The sequence below is a fragment of the Juglans microcarpa x Juglans regia genome, chromosome 1D (genome assembly GCF_004785595.1).
Source record: "Juglans microcarpa x Juglans regia isolate MS1-56 chromosome 1D, Jm3101_v1.0, whole genome shotgun sequence".
Lineage (NCBI taxonomy): Eukaryota > Viridiplantae > Streptophyta > Magnoliopsida > Fagales > Juglandaceae > Juglans > Juglans microcarpa x Juglans regia.
In genome coordinates this window covers 47,991,548-48,009,273 of record NC_054594.1, presented here as the reverse complement: position 1 = coordinate 48,009,273, position 17,726 = coordinate 47,991,548, and the positions used below count along the sequence as shown (strand labels likewise).

The following is a 17,726-nucleotide window of genomic DNA, read 5'->3' as shown; positions in this document are numbered from 1 at the left end:
TTATTGAATAACAAAAACAGTCTACCTCGAAAAACACTTAAATCGTCAAACCGAACTTACCTACCTAGAGAAAATTCTGGTGTTTGAGCAGATCAAGAAGTTTTATTACCTAGCTAAGAGCAGGGTGAGTAATAACCAGGCATGCATGCGCGCATATTCGATCCTCGGAGAAAACCGGCGCAAGGGCAAACAAGTTTCTAACCTACTTTACTGCTCCTATATATATAATTAATGCAAGCATCATGCCAATATGACATGCAGCCACACACACACACATATAATATATATATGCATCTTGAAACTTTAAGAATTCAAATACCTGGAGTACTAGAGCTTTCTTAAGCGACAAAAGGGAACTTCAATTAGCTGGACTAGAGCTTTCTTAAGCTATATATACTTTGAATATGAAAATCTCGCAAAATGAAAACTTTTTTCATGCACGGGAACGTACGCCAAATTGCATCCCATGCAACAACGTGGGGATGACCATTATCACGAACTTTTTGAAATATACACTTTATATATTCACAGTTGAATAACATCACCTACGGCTCAAGTTGCCACAATTAAGTAAGAAACCTAAAGTCTCAAGTTAGCTAGGCGTATATTTAGGTGTACATGTTATTCGGCCTAAGTTGTTGGAGCCAAATAATCTATTTTTGTATAAAAAAGTGGCGTGTGATGCTTTATTCTTTGCAGATATACCCACCCAAAGAGAAACAGCGAGCAAGAGAGAGATCAGAGAGCGGGGGGAGTTCTAGCTACAAAAAGTATAAGAACGGGTAGTTGTAAACTGATGAACTGCCCAATTCCCACGTTAGAGACCAGTCAAAAAACACCAGTAACACCAATACTGTAAAGCTAAAAACCATTAACGCATTGTCACCCTTATCCAAGAACCGGACATTCTTAACACAGGAACGTCCTTGCATAGGGAAAAAATACTAGATCACGAGAAATGAAAAATGCCCCAGTGGAGTCGGTGGTTGCGGAGCTCGAAGGCACCCTTCTGAAGGACCAAGACCCCTTCTCCTACTTCATGCTAGTGGCATTCGAAGCCTCGGGTTTGATTAGGTTTGCGTTGTTGCTGATGTTATGGCCCGTGATTCGCTTGCTGGACATGATGGGCATGGCGGACGCCGGGCTCAAGCTTATGATCTTTGTTGCAGTCATGGGTGTTCGTGAATCCGAGATCGAATCAGTGTCGAGGGCAGTTTTGCCGAAGTTTTACATGGATGGCATTGATACGGAGGCATGGAAAGTCTTTAGCTCGTATGACAAGAGAGTTGTAGTGACCAAGACACCGAGGATTATGGTGGAGAGGTTTGTGAAAAAGCATTTGCGAGCTGATGAGGTTCTCGGAAGCGAACTTGTTCTGAACCGCTTTGGTTTTGCAACGGGTTTTGTAGAGGAATATGATATTCGTCCTCTCTCTGATCGGGTGGCAAAGCTTTTTGTAGATGAACCGCTAAGTTTAGGATTAGGAAGGCCTACATCAGCTGCTGGTTCTTCGTTCTTGTCGCTATGCAAGGTAATTAGTAGCTAGATAGATAATTTCACCAAAGAAAACAATATTAAAGTATACATACATGATAATTTAATAGACTAATATTTCTGGAGGTAAACTTTATCTTTAGATTTGTAAACTTTTTTGAGCACACATCAAATTAAATCCTATAGATTCTCATACCGTTGTACGTACGTGCGGCCTTATATACATGAACAAATTTATTAAATCCATTTAATACCGAGATAATCTGTGATATACAGGAACAAGTACACCCATCAATGACCAGCAACCAAAAGCAGGACCGCCAGGCCCTCCGCCCGCTACCTGTAATCTTCCATGATGGCCGCCTAGTCAAGAGGCCAACACCATTGACTGCCCTCCTGATCCTCTTATGGATGCCCTTAGGCATCTTGCTTGCAATAATCCGCATTGTTGTGAGCTTGATGGTACCGATTTGGGCTATTCCCTACTTGTCTCGGCTATTCGGTGGTGAGGTAATTGTCAAAGGCAAACCACCCCCGCCTGTGTCTGATGGCAACACCGGGGTACTATTTGTGTGTACCCATCGAACCCTATTGGACCCCGTGGTCCTTTCCACCGTACTCAGACGTAAAATCCCAGCTGTGACATACTCCATCTCTCGATTAACAGAGATCCTATCACCAATCCCCACCATCAGGTTAACGCGAATACGTGAAGTGGATGCAGAGAAAATCAAGCAACAATTGACCAAAGGAGACCTAGTGGTTTGTCCTGAAGGAACAACATGCAGGGAGCCCTTCCTTTTAAGGTTTAGCGCACTATTTGCTGAACTAACAGATCGAATTGTACCGGTGGCTATGAACTATCGTGTTGGGTTCTTCCATGCAACAACGGCTGGGGGTTGGAAAGCACTGGACCCCATTTTCTTCTTCATGAACCCTAGGCCTGTCTATGAGGTCACGTTCTTGAACCAATTACCAGTCGAAGCAACATGTTCCTCTGGGAAAAGCCCGCATGAAGTTGCAAACTACGTGCAAAGGATCTTGGCTGCTACGCTAGGGTTTGAGTGCACGAACTTTACTAGGAAGGACAAGTACAGAGTGCTGGCTGGAAATGATGGAACTGTATCTTATAATTCAATCATTGATCAGATTAAAAGGGTGGTGAGCACCTTCAAGCCGTTTATTGATCACTAAGTTAATATTAGACTAGGACTGATTTCTTTAATTTTCTGTCTGCTAGATGATTTTTTTATGGTAGTAATTTTCTTTATTTTTTAAATTATGAAGTCTTAATTTGTGATCTCGAAATTATTAGCTGTTACTGTCATGAATTACCCTTTTGGGACTAGATTAAAGAAATAAAAATTTTTTATTTGCAGTCAATTTTGTATATTCTTTATGCACTCTACTAATGTGATTGGTTGCATTACTTTTTTAAATATAAAATAATTGCTTTGACCAATCATATCAGTAGAATGTATAAGAAACATGCAAAAGTAATTGTATGGAACAAAACTCTTAAAGAAAAATACGATTTAGACCAATTGATTATCTATAAGTTCATCTATGGATGCAACTCTTGTAGAAGAAGTAGAATTACGGGCTCAGGCAAGAAGAACATAACCAGAGTGATCTCTAAGTTCAACATCCTTATTAAGGCCAGTCGTTTGTGGAACGCTAAGCCCAATATAAGCTCACCTAGCCTCAACCTATTAAATTCAAACCGTCCAGTAAACCAAAAGTCCTACAAATTAAATTCTTAAGGTCGTGTCCTCGGTATGGGCTAATTTAGGCATTACAACAGAGAAAAATGAATATTTACAATGAGTTTTTTTTTTACAAGAATGATTATTTGTGATAATAAATTCATTTTAATAAAAAATAATAATTTTTGTAAAAAATAACTAACAGTAAATAAACAATTTTTTTGTACTACATGCAACTTGTATTGGGACACGAGTGACATGTGCCTCATGCGGCGAGAGTGTCACATGATTATGGTATGTTTAGTGGGAGGAATTTATAATAGAATAAAAATTTATTGGTTGAGGTTCATGACAAATAATGCAATATTGAATAGTTCATTAATTTCTTAAAATAAGAGAAATAACTATGTATATAAGACATTGTTATTTGAATTGTTATAGTTTTAGAAACTTCTTTGTTTTATTTTTATTTTTGAAAGCTTAATTAATTTGGTTGGCCAATGAACCCCGTCCCCACATACTCATGGGGTGGTGGAAAACTCCCGAAAATCATTCTTATCTTTCAATTCCTAATTATTATGTTTCTTCCAATTCCTAATTCTTTATATCATGTTAAGGAAATTAATGGAGTGTCCATTCAGGTACCTAACGTACCCTTAATAATATGTTTTTGACATCCCAAATGAGAAGAACCGATTAGACAGAGAGAGAGAGTTTTGTAACATATATATTTCTTTATACTTAAAAGTATCTATTGCCCACTAAACAATATGAACAGTAATGATGAATAGTACTCTTATTTTACGCTTTTATTCTTCGTCCCTCTCTACGTCCTCAAACCAATATTCTTCACAAAATCACCATAACAGATCACAAAATCAACATACAAAATCATCACAAAATCGTAACAACAGATCATAAAATCACAACAAGTATAGACCAAACTCACTGAAATCATCTCAAAATCACCATAGGATGATCACAAACTCACTGTAAATCATTCTAATTCTACAAAATCACAAAATATACAAATTTACAAAATACAAAATGGGAGAGGTAGAGGGTTGGGCATGGTTGAGCAGGGAAGGTGTCGTGGAAGGCTGGTGGTGGCGTCGTGGGCTGTAGGTGGCAAATCTAGGCCGTCGTGGTGGTGCGGTGGCGTGGGCTTGGCTAACGGCGGTGCTACGGGGAGAAACCCGTGCGTGTAGAGGTGCTGCGTGGTGGGGCTAGGGAGGAGTTACGGGTGGTGAGTTCCATAGAAGTGGTCCACAGCGTGAGGGGAACTCGGTAGTGGTGCTTGGTGGAGCAGGGGCTGAGCGTGGTGGTGCAAGGGTGGAGAACCCGTGCGTTGAGACCCATTTTGGGTTGTTCGCATGCGGCTAAAGGAGGAGCTGTCAAGGGGCTTCGATGGTGGGGTTTGGTCACCGACGTGAGGGGAAGTTGGTGACGTGGTCGGTGACACCACACGGTGGCGCACTACTACTTAAGAGAGGAGATCGGGTGAGAGAGAGGGAGAAAGGGAAAGTGAGGGGAAATGAAAGTTTTTGGGATTTAAATCCAACCCTTCAATAAGTCTCCAAATTTGATCCAATGGTGAAAATTTAAATACTGATTTAAATTAATTTAAAATAGATAATCAACATATAAATATCATATCATAAATAAATTATCAAATTTAATTTATAAAATACTAATCTTTCATCATTAAATAAATGATGAAATTTTGTTAAATATTTTTAAAAAAGTAAAACTATATAAATAATTAGAGTTTTAATATTATTTAAATATAATAATATTCTTAATTAACTAAATTAGGCAAACGTCCCACTAGTGTGTATATATATATCTATATATAGCGTACTTGACAGTATCAATACGTACCCTTGAATTAAGTACAAGACATGTGCATCATCCGTACGTTTTTTAATTTATTTTTAGCTTATATCTTAAGCCATTATTTGTTACTTTAATCTACACTTTGCATGAAAGTATATCAAAAAATTGAGAAAAATATATGCTCAATCAATTAAATTACTAAATAATATCGTGTAAAAGTAGTTTTCAACGGTTTATTCAGGCTCAATTGTCCGCCATACTCTCAGGGTGGCGCATGTCCCTCACGCGCCATCACAATCTCTGTGTTTGTTTTTTTTTTTTATTTCCTCTAAAATTGAAAATACGGATCTACAACTTTTCAAACTGTATTTCGCTATTTTCTCATGTATAATTTACTTTTATGTCATTTCCTTTGTTTTAAGTTAATAATAAAAAAGAAATAGTCTCTTGGACATTTTGTCCATAGAGTGAAAGTCATTCCCTTCTCTGTAGGGTAGGGTTTGAAATATTTGCTTTAGGCAAAATGTGGTCTCTTAGACATACCTTCTGACATCTTCAGATTGAATAATTTCTTCATCATGTGCACTTTGTTATTCGCCAACGGCTTTTCATGCATACCTGACAAAGTTGTTATGAGATTCATTGTGGTTCTCTCCTTACTTACATTGTGTGCCGCTGTTCTAGACAAGATCAGCCGAACAATCCCCAAAAATTGTTGATCTAACAAGATCCACTCAGTATCATCCATGCTTTCTAGTTTTTTTTCCAACAGTGGAAGGTGGAGCCTCTTCCCATAGAGATAGTCCTTGATCTGCATTTTCCAATATCCAAAATCAGTGTCGTCGAACTTCTTGATCTTGGGTGCTTTCACTTTATCTCTAATCATCGTTCTCATTTAGATCCGACATTGACTCATTGATACTAGTTGTTGTGCAAAAACTCACACACCAACGATGACAAACTAAAGTAAAAGCAAGCATGATCAAGCACACGACACACAATATACGTGATTTGACAAATTACCTACATACACAAAGCTGCAGTAATCTTATTAATCATAGGAGATTACAATCACTCAATCTCAACTCACGCTCTCTAAGATTGTTTTTCTCTCACACACAATATGCACTCCCTGGACAATTGTTTTTACTCAAGAAATATGCTGAAAGTCGTACAAAAGAAGTCAAATATAACATATTTATAATAAACGACGTTAAAAATCATAATCTGCCAAAAATTACGTTATTCGCTCGAGTGGCATGTTGATGGTGGCTCGAGCAAACATCCAATGAACATTGGCTGGAGCGAGGTGTCGAGCATGGCTTGAGCGAACACTAGGGTTTGTGTCTCACTCGAACCCAATGTCGAGCACATCTCGAGCGAACTCTCTGTTTCTCGATTTTATGCTCACAGACCAGTCTCCACATGCATGCACCCCAACAATGAGATGATGTAGATTGATAAAGAATACGCTAGCATATTGCAGAAAAAGAAAAGCTTGCAGTTTCCCTGTTTAGAACTTAAGATCAAGCTACCGATATGACGAGTTACACTATTGACAGCGGAGGTCTCTTGCCAAACCCCATTGGGAGGGTTGATGCCAGCTTGGAAAGTCACAGCAGCAACGAGTGCCATCACCACTAAAAGTGCATTTCTAACATAACCGGCGGAGTCTCGTTCTGGCTTAAACTGGAAATATGCGGCCCAATCCTTCTGGGAAATTTTAGGCTGGGTAGGCAGGATGGGCTGGGCATGATCTATCTCAAACGAGGAAGCAGCTGGTTGGTTGGGCTAACCAGCAGACATTTATAAGCAGCAATTAAGCTTCTTTGGCTTGCTATTAATGTTGAGGAAATTTAATAATTTGCACGTGGGTTGTCCTAGTCTTTAGGATTGTCAGTAAGTTTGTTTGTGTTGTCCTAGTCTTTAGTGAGTTTGTTTACCTAGTGATAGGAGTTTGTTTTTAACATGGGATAGTGCCTATTTTTCATGTTGCTTTTAGTTGTTTATCAATGAAAAGCAGGAAATTTATCCTCTGCTTTCTCTAAAAAAAAAAAGTGTTATTAGTTTCTGTTTATATCAGTGGTACTAGAGCAGGTTCCGAGGAGAGTAAAAGTGAAATTGATGGCTTCCAAAAGTTTTGTACAGCCAGTCATTCCATGCTTTGATGGTCACTATGACCATTGGAGCATGCTCATGGAGAACTTCTTGAGGTCCAAAGAATATTGGACGGTTATTGTTTCTGGAGTAGCAGAACCAGCAGAAGGTGTTGTGCTGATAGATGCGAAAAAGACAGCGCTTGAAGGGCTGAAGTTAAAGGATCTTAAAGCAAAGACTTATCTCTTCCAAGCTATTGATCGCTCAATCTTGGAAACCATTCTTTGCAAGGACACTGCCAAGTATATTTGGGATTCCATGAAGAAGAAGTACCAAGGTATAACAAAGGCTAAGAGGCAGCAGCTTCAAGCACTTCTTTCCGAGTTCAAAATGCTTCGAATGAAGTCAAGAGAATCAGTTACAGACTATTTCTCAAGAACGATGGCAATCATTAACAAGATGCGGATCCATGACGACAAGATAGAGGATGTTCTCATTGTTGAGAAGATTCTTCGATCCTTGACACCAAAATTTAATTTTGTTGTATGTTCTATAAAAGAAGCTAATGATGTTGGTTTATTGTCAATTGATGAATTACAAAGTTCTTTGTCGGTTCATGAGCAAAAAATTATCCAGCAGGAAAAAGAAGAACAAGCATTGAAGGCCTTAACAGAAAATCACTCTACACCCAGTAGAGCTGATAGAGGACGAGGAAGAGGCAGATGTCGAGGTAGAGGAGGCAAAAACAATAATGATTGTGGGAATTAACAACAAAATCATCATCATCAAGAGAGTCAATTTCAAGGAAAAGGAAGAGGACGTGGATGCCACCACTCAACAACTTATAGATCAAAGTCAGCAAACAAGTCCAATGTTTAATGTTACAGATGTCATAGGTATGGCCATTGTAAATCAGAATGTCAAACTCATTTGAATAAACAAAGTAGAGATCAAACTAACTTTGCAGAAAAGGAAGAAGAGGTGTCTCTTTTGATGGTGTGTCACGTGAAGGAAGAAACTCAACAATACATGTGGTATCTAGACACTGGCTGCAACAACCACATGTGTGGAGAGAAGGAGGTAGTCTCTGACTTGGATGAATCCTTTTGCAACTCTATTAAGTTTGGTGACAACTCCAAAATTTCTATTATGGGAAAAAGAAAGGTAACAATCCAAACCAAAGGAAATTCCACCCACACTATCGCTAATGTTCTTTTTGTGCTAGATTTAAAGACCAACTTGCTTAGTATGGGTCAGTTACAAGAAAAATGATATGAGATTTTTATCAAAGATGGAGTATGTCAAATTCTAGATGCAAAGTTGGGCTTAATTGCTCAAGTTAACATGACGGCAAATTGTATGTTCCCATTTTATCTCCACAACACTCCTCATTCGTGCTTCTCAGCAAAATTAAAAGATGAGGCATGGCTATGGCACTTTCGCTATGGGCATCTGAATTTTGGCAGATTGAAAACACTAAAACAGAAGAACATGGTGACAGGGCTTCCTCAAGTTACAGCTTCTTCTCAAGTTTGTGAAGAATGTGTTGTTAGCAAACAACACCGTAATCAATTCCCACAAGGAAAATCTTGGAGAGCGAAGAAGGCATTGGAGCTTGTTCATTTCGACATTTGTGGGCCAATAACACCACATTTTAATGGAGGTAAAAAATATATAATTACCTTTATTGATGATTATAGTCGTAAGATATGGGTACATTTTTTGCAAGAAAAATCTGAAGCCTTTGCAGCTTTTAAAAGCTATAAAACGCTTGTTGAGAAAGAAGTTGACAACCCAATAAAAATTCTTCGCACGGATCGCAGTCGAGAATATAACTCACATGAATTTACATTTTTTTGTGAGAATCATGGAATCAAGAGACAACTTACAACAGCTTATACACCCTAACAAAATGGTGTATGCCAGAGGAAGAACCACACTATTATGAATATCGGCGAAGCCTTTTGACAACAAGTGACATTCCAAAAAGTTTTTGGCTTGAAGCAATTAATTAGAGCATTCATATATTGAACAGAAGTCCCACACTTGCAGTTCAAAATATGACACCGGATGAAGCACGGAACGAAAGGAAACTTGCTGTAGATCATTTCTGGATTTTTGGGTGTATTGCCTATGCTCATATTCTAGATGAAAAGAGGAGGAAGCTAGATAACAAGGGAGAAAAATGCATGAAATTAGTCAAAAGCTTATAAACTATACAATACTAGCACCATGAAAATTGTCATCAACCGTGATGTGGTATTTGATGAAAAAGGCACCTGGTCATGGAATCAAAATGGTGTTAAAGAAAATATTCCAGTAAATTTTGATGATGATGAGAAAGGGTAGCAGCCTATGGAGAATAAGCAAAAAGAGGAAGTCACTCAAAGTGTTCCAATAGTTTATCTAAGCCCACTTGCAGTTGAATCACAAAGGCCTCAACGTGTTCGAAGAAGACCAGCATGGATGACTAATTATGAGGTAACTAGAGTTGACCAAGGTGATGACCCACTTACACATTTTGCTCTATTTTCTGATTGTGATCCTACCATTTTTGAAGCGGCTGTCAAAGAACCAAAATGGAGAAAGGCTATGGATGCTAAAATGACAGCCATTGAAAGAAATGACACATGAGAGCTATGTGATCTTCCAAAATGGCAGAAAACAATTGGTGTAAAGTGGGTTTACAAGACAGCTGAAGGATATTGGTGAGGTTGACAAACACAAGGCACGCTTGGTAGCTAAGAGCTACAAGCAGGAGTTTGGTGTTGATTATAAAGAAGTCTTTGCTCTAGTTGCAACACATGATACAATCAGATTGGTGATTACGATTGCAGCTCAAAATTCATGGTCTATCTTCAAGTTGGACGTGAAATCAGCATTCCTCCATGTAGATTTGAAAGAAGAGGTATTTATTGATCAAGCTCCTGGTTATGTAAAACTTGGCAATGAGCATAAAGTGTATAAGTTAAAGAAAGCTCTATATGGATTAAAATAAGCTCCACAAGATTGGTATAATTGTACAGAAACTTATTTTTTGAAGGAAGGATTTCAAAAATGTCCTTATAAACATACACTTTTTTTATAAAAATTGAAGATGGAGAAAAAATGCTCATTGTTTGCTTATATATAGATGATTTAATCTACATTGAAAATAATACAGCCATGCTTGGAAGTTTTAAGAAATCCATGATGGCTGAATTTGAGATATTTGATCTTGGCATGATGCATTATTTTCTTGGCATTGAAGTGGTGCAGTCTTCTACTAGAATTTTTATTTCTCAAAAGAAGTATGTGCGAGAAATCTTGGACAGGTTTCAGATGAAAGATTGTAATCCTGTAAATACTCTATCTGAGTTTGGTATGAAGCTAAAAAAAGATAATGGAGGAAAGAAGGTTGACGACACTCTTTGCAAACAAATTGTGGGGAGTTTAATGTATTTGTCAACAAGAAGACGTGATATAATGCATGTTGTAAGTGTGATTAACAGGTACATGGAATGTCCTACAGAGATTCATCTCTTGGCTGCAAAAAGAATTTTCCGGTACTTGCAAGGTACTAAGGAGTTTGGGTTGTTCTACAAAAATGGAGAAAAATCAGATCTCTTTGGCTTTATAGATAGTGATTATGCAGGAGATTCAGATGATCGAAAAAGCACATCTAGGTATGTTTTCATGATGGGGACATGAGCTATTTCATGGTCATCAAAGAAGCAACCTATTGTCACATTATCATCCACTGAAGATGAATTTGTTGCTGCAACAGCTTGTACTTGTCAAGCTATTTGGCTAAAGAAAATCCTTAAAAAGTTGCATTTCAAGGAGGATGGACCTAGTCAGATTTATTGTGACAACAGTTCAGTAATAAAACTTTCAAAAAATCTAGTTTTACATGATCGAAGCAAACATATAGATGTGAAATATAATTTCTTGAGGGATCTCACGAATGATGGAGTCATTAATCTTATTTATTGCATAAGTAAAGACCAGATCACTGATATTCTAACTAAGCCTCTCAAGTTTCCTGCATTTCAGAAGCTCAGGAAGCTACTTGGTGCTTGTACTTCAAATGTTTCAATTTGAGGGATGGAGCTTCAAAGTTTAGCTCTTATTAAACTGGATGTTATGTCTGAATATCAGTTTAAGGGAGGGATTGTTGAGGAAATTTAATAATTTGCATATGGGTTGTCCTAGTCTTTAGTGAGTTTGTTTACCTAGTGCCTATTTTTAACGTGGGATAGTGCCTATTTTTCATGTTACTTTCAGTTATGTATTAGTCTATTTATGGGCTGTTTGTTTATCAATGAAAAGCAAGAAGTTTATCCTCTGCTTTCTCTATATCCTCTGCTTCCTACTGTTGTTGTGCAAAACGTGTTATTAGTTTTCTGTTTATATCAATTAAAAGCCTCCACTTTTCTACAGATTTATAGAAACCAAGCTAGCCAGGCGACGCTTTCCTTTTTAACTAAATTAGTTGCTGCAAAGCCCATCACAAGTTGTAATAAATATCCAAGCCTAACTAAATGCCTTCAAACAAGTGTTTACACTTTACCCCCATCGTATCGTTTCAATTAGTAAAACCTTGGTTGCAAGTATTGGGCTTTTCTTCAAATGAAAAGGAAACACGATGGAGGGAGGAACTTTCATGAACATGAAATTCACCAGATGTCACTGTCGATCAAGTTGACGCGTTGGTTCTTTATTAAAACCGGGGAAAGCATTGCCACAGATCAAACCCAGATGAATAAACTTTCTGAAAAGGCGACTTTGAGTGCGAAAGCACAACCATTTATGCAAATATGTAAAACTTTTTATATATCTTTCTAGCAAACACTCTAAAATGTAAAGGCAATTTTACAATCCAGCATGGGTCGATCTTTATGATTGTCAAAAAGGCAAAAACGTCACGATCGAGCTTGAAACATTTTCTCTCCGGCCCCCCAATGGCATTCTATACACATATATATTTTTAATATTAATAAATGCCTCTCGTGTCACAACATGTACACCTTTTTCTCTCTTCAGTCTCTCCGAAAGTGATCTCTTGCAACAAATAAAAATAAAGCAAAGAACGTTACCTCTTTTTTGTCCATTTATATCTGTTTTTCTCCTCCCCCGCTCATAATACCAAAGTACAATTTTTCTTAGTACGAGAGATAAGAAAGCACAAAATTGTGCCATTTATTTGGCTTGATTTCTCAATTATTTTTTTAGTGCGTCGTCGTTTTGGATATAGTGCATGTAATACAATTAGTTCATACATACACTTTCTCTTTATTTCTTTTCCACTCAAGTACTAAGATAAAACTGATTAAAAAAAATTGAAATTACCCAAACATCTCTATATCATAATACAACATTCTATCAGTTTATTCAATAAATTGATTAGTCGTCAATCATGCAATTATATAATAAAAAAACATTAATATTAAATAAACCAATTGCATAACACCAATATTAGTAACGAAGGGAAACTGTTTCAAAAACTCTTTAAAGATAAAATCTTACAAGACAGCCAAATCCAGAAAATTCAATTTTATTATTTGAAAATCAATTATAAGTAAGTTTCAATTATAAAACATTTGTTAATTGACATTCTTACTTAATGAGACAAATGAGACTCTACCACAGTAGCAGCAGGACCTTTGACATTCTTCAAATATTAGCTTTTCGCCTAGAACTCTAGTGGCTGAATCACGATCATTCAATTTTAATTTTAGATCAACAATCACACTCTTTGAAAGAAACAATTTTCTTATCAAAATATGCACTGAAAAGTGTTCTAAAAAATATTCATAACTGCATCTCTGCAGTTCCTAGCTAGTAGGACAATTTAAATAGATTTCTGGAAGCAGTTTCTAAATCACAGTAAAACTCTGCTGACGGACTCTACTGACGGCTTGCTAGCATCTTATACTTATTTTTTCAGCATTGACAATTTCACATTCAAACTCTTTTCTGAATAAGATCTATCTCTTGAAACTCAATTTCTACGTTTTTAACTTATCTAAAATATTTCGTAACAACCTCTAAATAAAATCAAAAAAACTTTAGATAAATTCAAATTATTTTACATTCATCTAAAATATAAATTTCAAAAAAAGATAAAATTTATCATTTTAGTCACTTAATCATATCCAAATTTATCATCTTATAATCACCTAATCTTAACCAAACTTTTGAATCTACAATAATTAACATGAAATGCAAGTCTTTTGCCCAATATTGAGCAAAAATAGACTGTTAAAAACATAAAATAATTTGTAGGTGTTCCAACCTGCTACACTGGCATATTGATTCAATCATTTAGACTGTCCCTATCTGATTATAGCTGTAGGTAACTAATGGACAATATTAGCATGCATTACCATATGGATGAATATCAGAGAGTCGTGGTTGGACCCGATTGCTTGACGACGACAAGTAAAATCATAAGTGATACAGCTACACTGGCACTGCTTCACCGCCGGTGCCTTCAAAGCCTATACGCTTTCTGCATAGTGCCATCAGTATTGGATCGCGACGTATATTGAAACATTACGTAGGTGGATTATTATTGTTTTAAAAGGAAAATATTTTAGCCGAATTATATAAAAATAATTTTATAAATTAATGTAATTTAATATATTTCGTTAAATTATAAAATTATTTTTATTATAAATAAATCTAACAAAGTATATAAATAAATGCCAGTTTGTGAGATATTTATATATATATATATATATATTATAGATTTAGCTGTACTATTTTAAAATAGACAAAAAAAAAAAAAAAAACTAGTAATTGGCAAGAATACATGGATCACTTGCATACTTCGGCTAACAAACTTGGTAAATACACCAAAATAGACAAGTAAATAAACAAACAAACTAGTGCAAAGTTTTACGTCTCAAAATACCAAAGAAGATGCCAATCAATTATTACACTAAATGGATTTAAGACATTTTCACGGGGAAATTGTGAAATTAATCCACTCGTACGTGCCTCACATCAACAGATTAATTAATAGGTGATTTATGCATACTATATATATATAAATATGTGAGAAGTCAAATTAAACCGTGTGAAAAGGGTTAATGCATGGATAGCTCGGGACAGATCAACATATGCTGGGTATACCCGAGGTTGAGGTGAAATTAGAATAAAAGAAAGTGATAGACTAACGACTCATTCATAATTTATAGACGATTTTAAATATAATAATATTTTTTATTATATTTATACACATCAAATAAAAAATAAAAGTGAAAATTAAATTTAAATTTAAAATAATATTATTTTATCAAATTGTTATTTAACAATAACCTTATCATTTTTCTAGAACAAAAGGTATTATCTCTAATTGATAAAAAAAATAAAAAATAAAAAATTATTGATTTATTAGAAAGTGGAAAATGCTAGACACTTAGGATCACATTGAAAGCAAGGTTTGGAAAGTCTAAAATTATGATGGATTGACAGATTGGAGCAGGCACTGGAGGTGGACCGGGTGGCAGAGGGGGCGGCTCCCACATAACAGGACAGAGTCGATCCTTTGTGTGTTTTGCGGAAAGTTCAAGTCTCTATTTAATTAGGCGTCACAGTCACCAACTAATCTGATTTTAAAAGTCAAATTATCTATAATTTTCCAAGAGTCCAGACATAAACATGAGTCCCTCGTCTCCGAACCATGCAATTTTGGTGGTCGCCTTCCATTGCTGTGTTCCTCCCGACTTTCGTAAAAGTATCAACTTTTTGTTCCCAGTTGTACCTTCAAGACAAGACCTTTTTTGCCCTTTTGTGTTTTATAAGGTCGCGTCTTGGGTAATTTTGAGAAACCATGTCTAGTGTCTACAGAACATGCACTCAGACTCATCTTAGTTGATAATATGGATTCTGGAGCATAATTGATAATATTCACAAGCGAAGCATCTTAGTGCCGACTAGCCGACTAGACAAGTGAATTGCAATAACAACTGTTGTGTGTGAAATCAATCCAAATGAAGGCAAGCAGCCAGTATATGCCAGAAACAAAATAACTTCTTCTAGAGCTTGGCAAGAATATATCTGTTCAAACATTAATTAATTATATATTTAAATTTTGATATTTTCATTATATTAAATTTAATATCCAAATAAATATTTTAAATTCTTTTCATTAGCTTAAGCTGTTAAAAACTTAAAATTAGCAATTGAGTTAAATATATATATATATATATATATATATATATAAATTTGTAGTTAAAAAGTGTCATGGACCACATTGGTTGTTGATTGGCTGCCTCAAAAACAAGACCCTCATGGCACTTTGATTAACTTTAGAAACATGCATGCACGCATCTAACGAGCACATAGGAGTGGGTGATTGGTCATGGTTCTAAGATCCAAAAATTCAGAGGCAAAGCATCACGTACGCCCTCTAATGCATGTCAGCCAACCAACCATATATTTAAGGAAACGAAGAGGTACCTCTTGCCCATAAACATCCTTCTTCAAGTGTCCCAAACCAACACTCACGCACACCTTTATCTGATATTTCAACCTCTCTCTCCCCGAAGCTTTTAAAGCAAATTAAAACGCACCAAACCTGAAACACATCGTTAGGTCACACTTCCTTATTTTTATGCTTCAATATCTTCTTTCTCAATGGCCTGCCTTCAAACTCCCCATCCACCTCCTCCTCTTGTTCTTATTCTTCAGCTAACTTTCTTCTTCATAATAAATCAATTTCAATCCTCTCTCTCTGCAACTCAGAAATCGCTCATATTGCCCCTCAAAGCCCAGACAGTACTCCCACGTGGATCAGCATCAAAACCTTCAGACAAACTCTCTTTCCACCACAACGTGACCTTAACAGTCTCCCTCACCGTGGGTTCGCCCCCGCAGAGCGTTACCATGGTCCTCGATACAGGTAGCGAACTCTCTTGGCTCCACTGCAAGAAAACCCCAAACATCAGCTCCATATTCAACCCACTTCTCTCTTCCTCGTACTCTCCGATCCCATGCTCCTCCCCCTTATGCACAACCCGGACCCGGACCTTACTCGTACCCGCTTCCTGCGACCCGAATAAGCTCTGCCACGTGACTGTCTCCTACGCTGACGCCACCTCCATTGAAGGCAACCTCGCGTCCGAAACTCTCTACCTCGGAAACTCTTCCCGACCCGGTACGATATTTGGATGCATGGATTCCGGTTTCAGTTCCAACTCCGAAGAGGACTCCAAGACCACCGGGTTGATGGGTCTTAACCGCGGGTCTTTGTCGTTTATAACCCAAATGGGTTTCCCTCAATTCTCGTACTGCATATCGGGGAGTGACTCGTCCGGTGTTTTGCTTTTTGGCCAAGAGAGTCTCACTTGGCTCCAACCATTGAACTACACTCCTCTGGTTCAGATTTCAGACCCGTTACCTTATTTTGATCGGGTAGCCTATACAGTTCGGCTCGAGGGGATTAAAGTTTCGGGTAAGATTTTGGCGCTTCCGAAATCCGTGCTCGTACCAGATCATACGGGGGCGGGTCAGACCATGGTCGACTCCGGCACCCAGTTCACGTTCTTACTCGGCCCAGCCTACACCGCATTGAAAAACGAGTTCATTCAACAAACAAAGGGAATACTGAATCTTTTGGAAGACACCAACTTTGTTTTTCAGGGAGCCATGGACTTGTGCTACAGAGTCCCCTCGAGTCGGCCTACTTTGCCACAGTTACCCGCAGTGACCTTGATGTTTGAGGGGGCCGAGATGGTGGTATCTGGTGAGAGGTTAATGTATCGGGTACCAGGAATGATGAGGGGTGGGGATTGTGTGTATTGTTTCACATTTGGGAACTCGGACTTGTTGGGTATAGAGGCATTCTTGATTGGCCATCATCATCAGCAGAACTTGTGGATGGAATTTGATTTAGCAAAGTCTAGGGTTGGACTTGCAGAGGTTAGGTGTGATCTGGCAAGTCAAAGGCTTGGCTTGGTAGATTAAGCCTTGAGGCAACACTTTTTAGGCCAAGTTTTTCTAGTCTTTTTTTTTTTCTTTGCGCAGATTGGAACAGGAGGCATGCATTCATATAATATCCAATCTATGGAGGTGGATTTTGCTAAGAGAATCGGCACTTCGACAGGGCTCAACAATTTTTATGAGTGTTTGCAGAATTAGGTTTTGCCATTACCTACTCCAGGACTGTACCAGAGGGGGTCAATTAATTGGGCTGTCCATGGCCTACACAAATCAATTATTTTTATTTTAAATGTATATTTATTGTTTGATCTGTAGATTCTATGTATCTCTAGGATTTGATGTAGTCGTGAGAGGGAGTTATTGGGGGGCAGGTGGCTTCTGGGTTCACCTAGTACATTTTATATTAGAAATTTGCTTTATCCACTAAAAAATTTTGTAAATTTTACTTTATTGGCTGTGTTTAATAATTTTATTACAACTGAATTTAATATATTATATAAAATTATGTCAGTTTAAATTTTTTATTTATTTTATCTGACAGTAGCATTTTCCTTTATATTTTGGGGCTACAAAGTTTGTTAGTGAACGGTGTGAGTAATTTTTGGACTAGTTACCATCTATCATGGTTTTTGTTTTGTGGGTAACCAGAAATTCGAGCTTCAT

At 37.2% G+C, this 17,726-nt stretch overlaps 2 protein-coding genes across 2 annotated transcripts; both read left to right on the top strand.

Annotated features, from left to right (window-relative positions):
* The first annotated feature begins 731 nt into the window (after positions 1-731).
* Positions 732-2,718, top strand: LOC121235780 (glycerol-3-phosphate acyltransferase 5-like). The gene is made up of 2 exons (XM_041132226.1): positions 732-1,531; positions 1,771-2,718. The coding sequence occupies exons 1-2, from the start codon at positions 959-961 to the stop codon at positions 2,686-2,688; spliced, it is 1,491 nt and encodes a 496-aa protein (XP_040988160.1). The 5' UTR covers positions 732-958; the 3' UTR covers positions 2,689-2,718.
* Positions 2,719-15,441: 12,723 nt separating this feature from the next.
* LOC121240812 (aspartic proteinase PCS1-like) lies at positions 15,442-17,511 on the top strand. Its single transcript, XM_041138343.1, has one exon. The coding sequence runs from the start codon at positions 15,759-15,761 to the stop codon at positions 17,085-17,087; it is 1,329 nt and encodes a 442-aa protein (XP_040994277.1). The 5' UTR covers positions 15,442-15,758; the 3' UTR covers positions 17,088-17,511.
* Positions 17,512-17,726: the final 215 nt, after the last annotated feature.

Bases quoted from the DNA above. Each gene is read 5' to 3' on its own strand.
- LOC121240812 (XM_041138343.1), top strand. From the start codon at position 15,759: ATGGCCTGCCTTCAAACTCCCCATCCACCTCCTCCTCTTGTTCTTATT.
- LOC121235780 (XM_041132226.1), top strand. From the start codon at position 959: ATGAAAAATGCCCCAGTGGAGTCGGTGGTTGCGGAGCTCGAAGGCACC. The intron at 1,532-1,770 runs GTAATTAGTAGC...TGTGATATACAG, and splicing joins CGTTCTTGTCGCTATGCAAG to GAACAAGTACACCCATCAAT.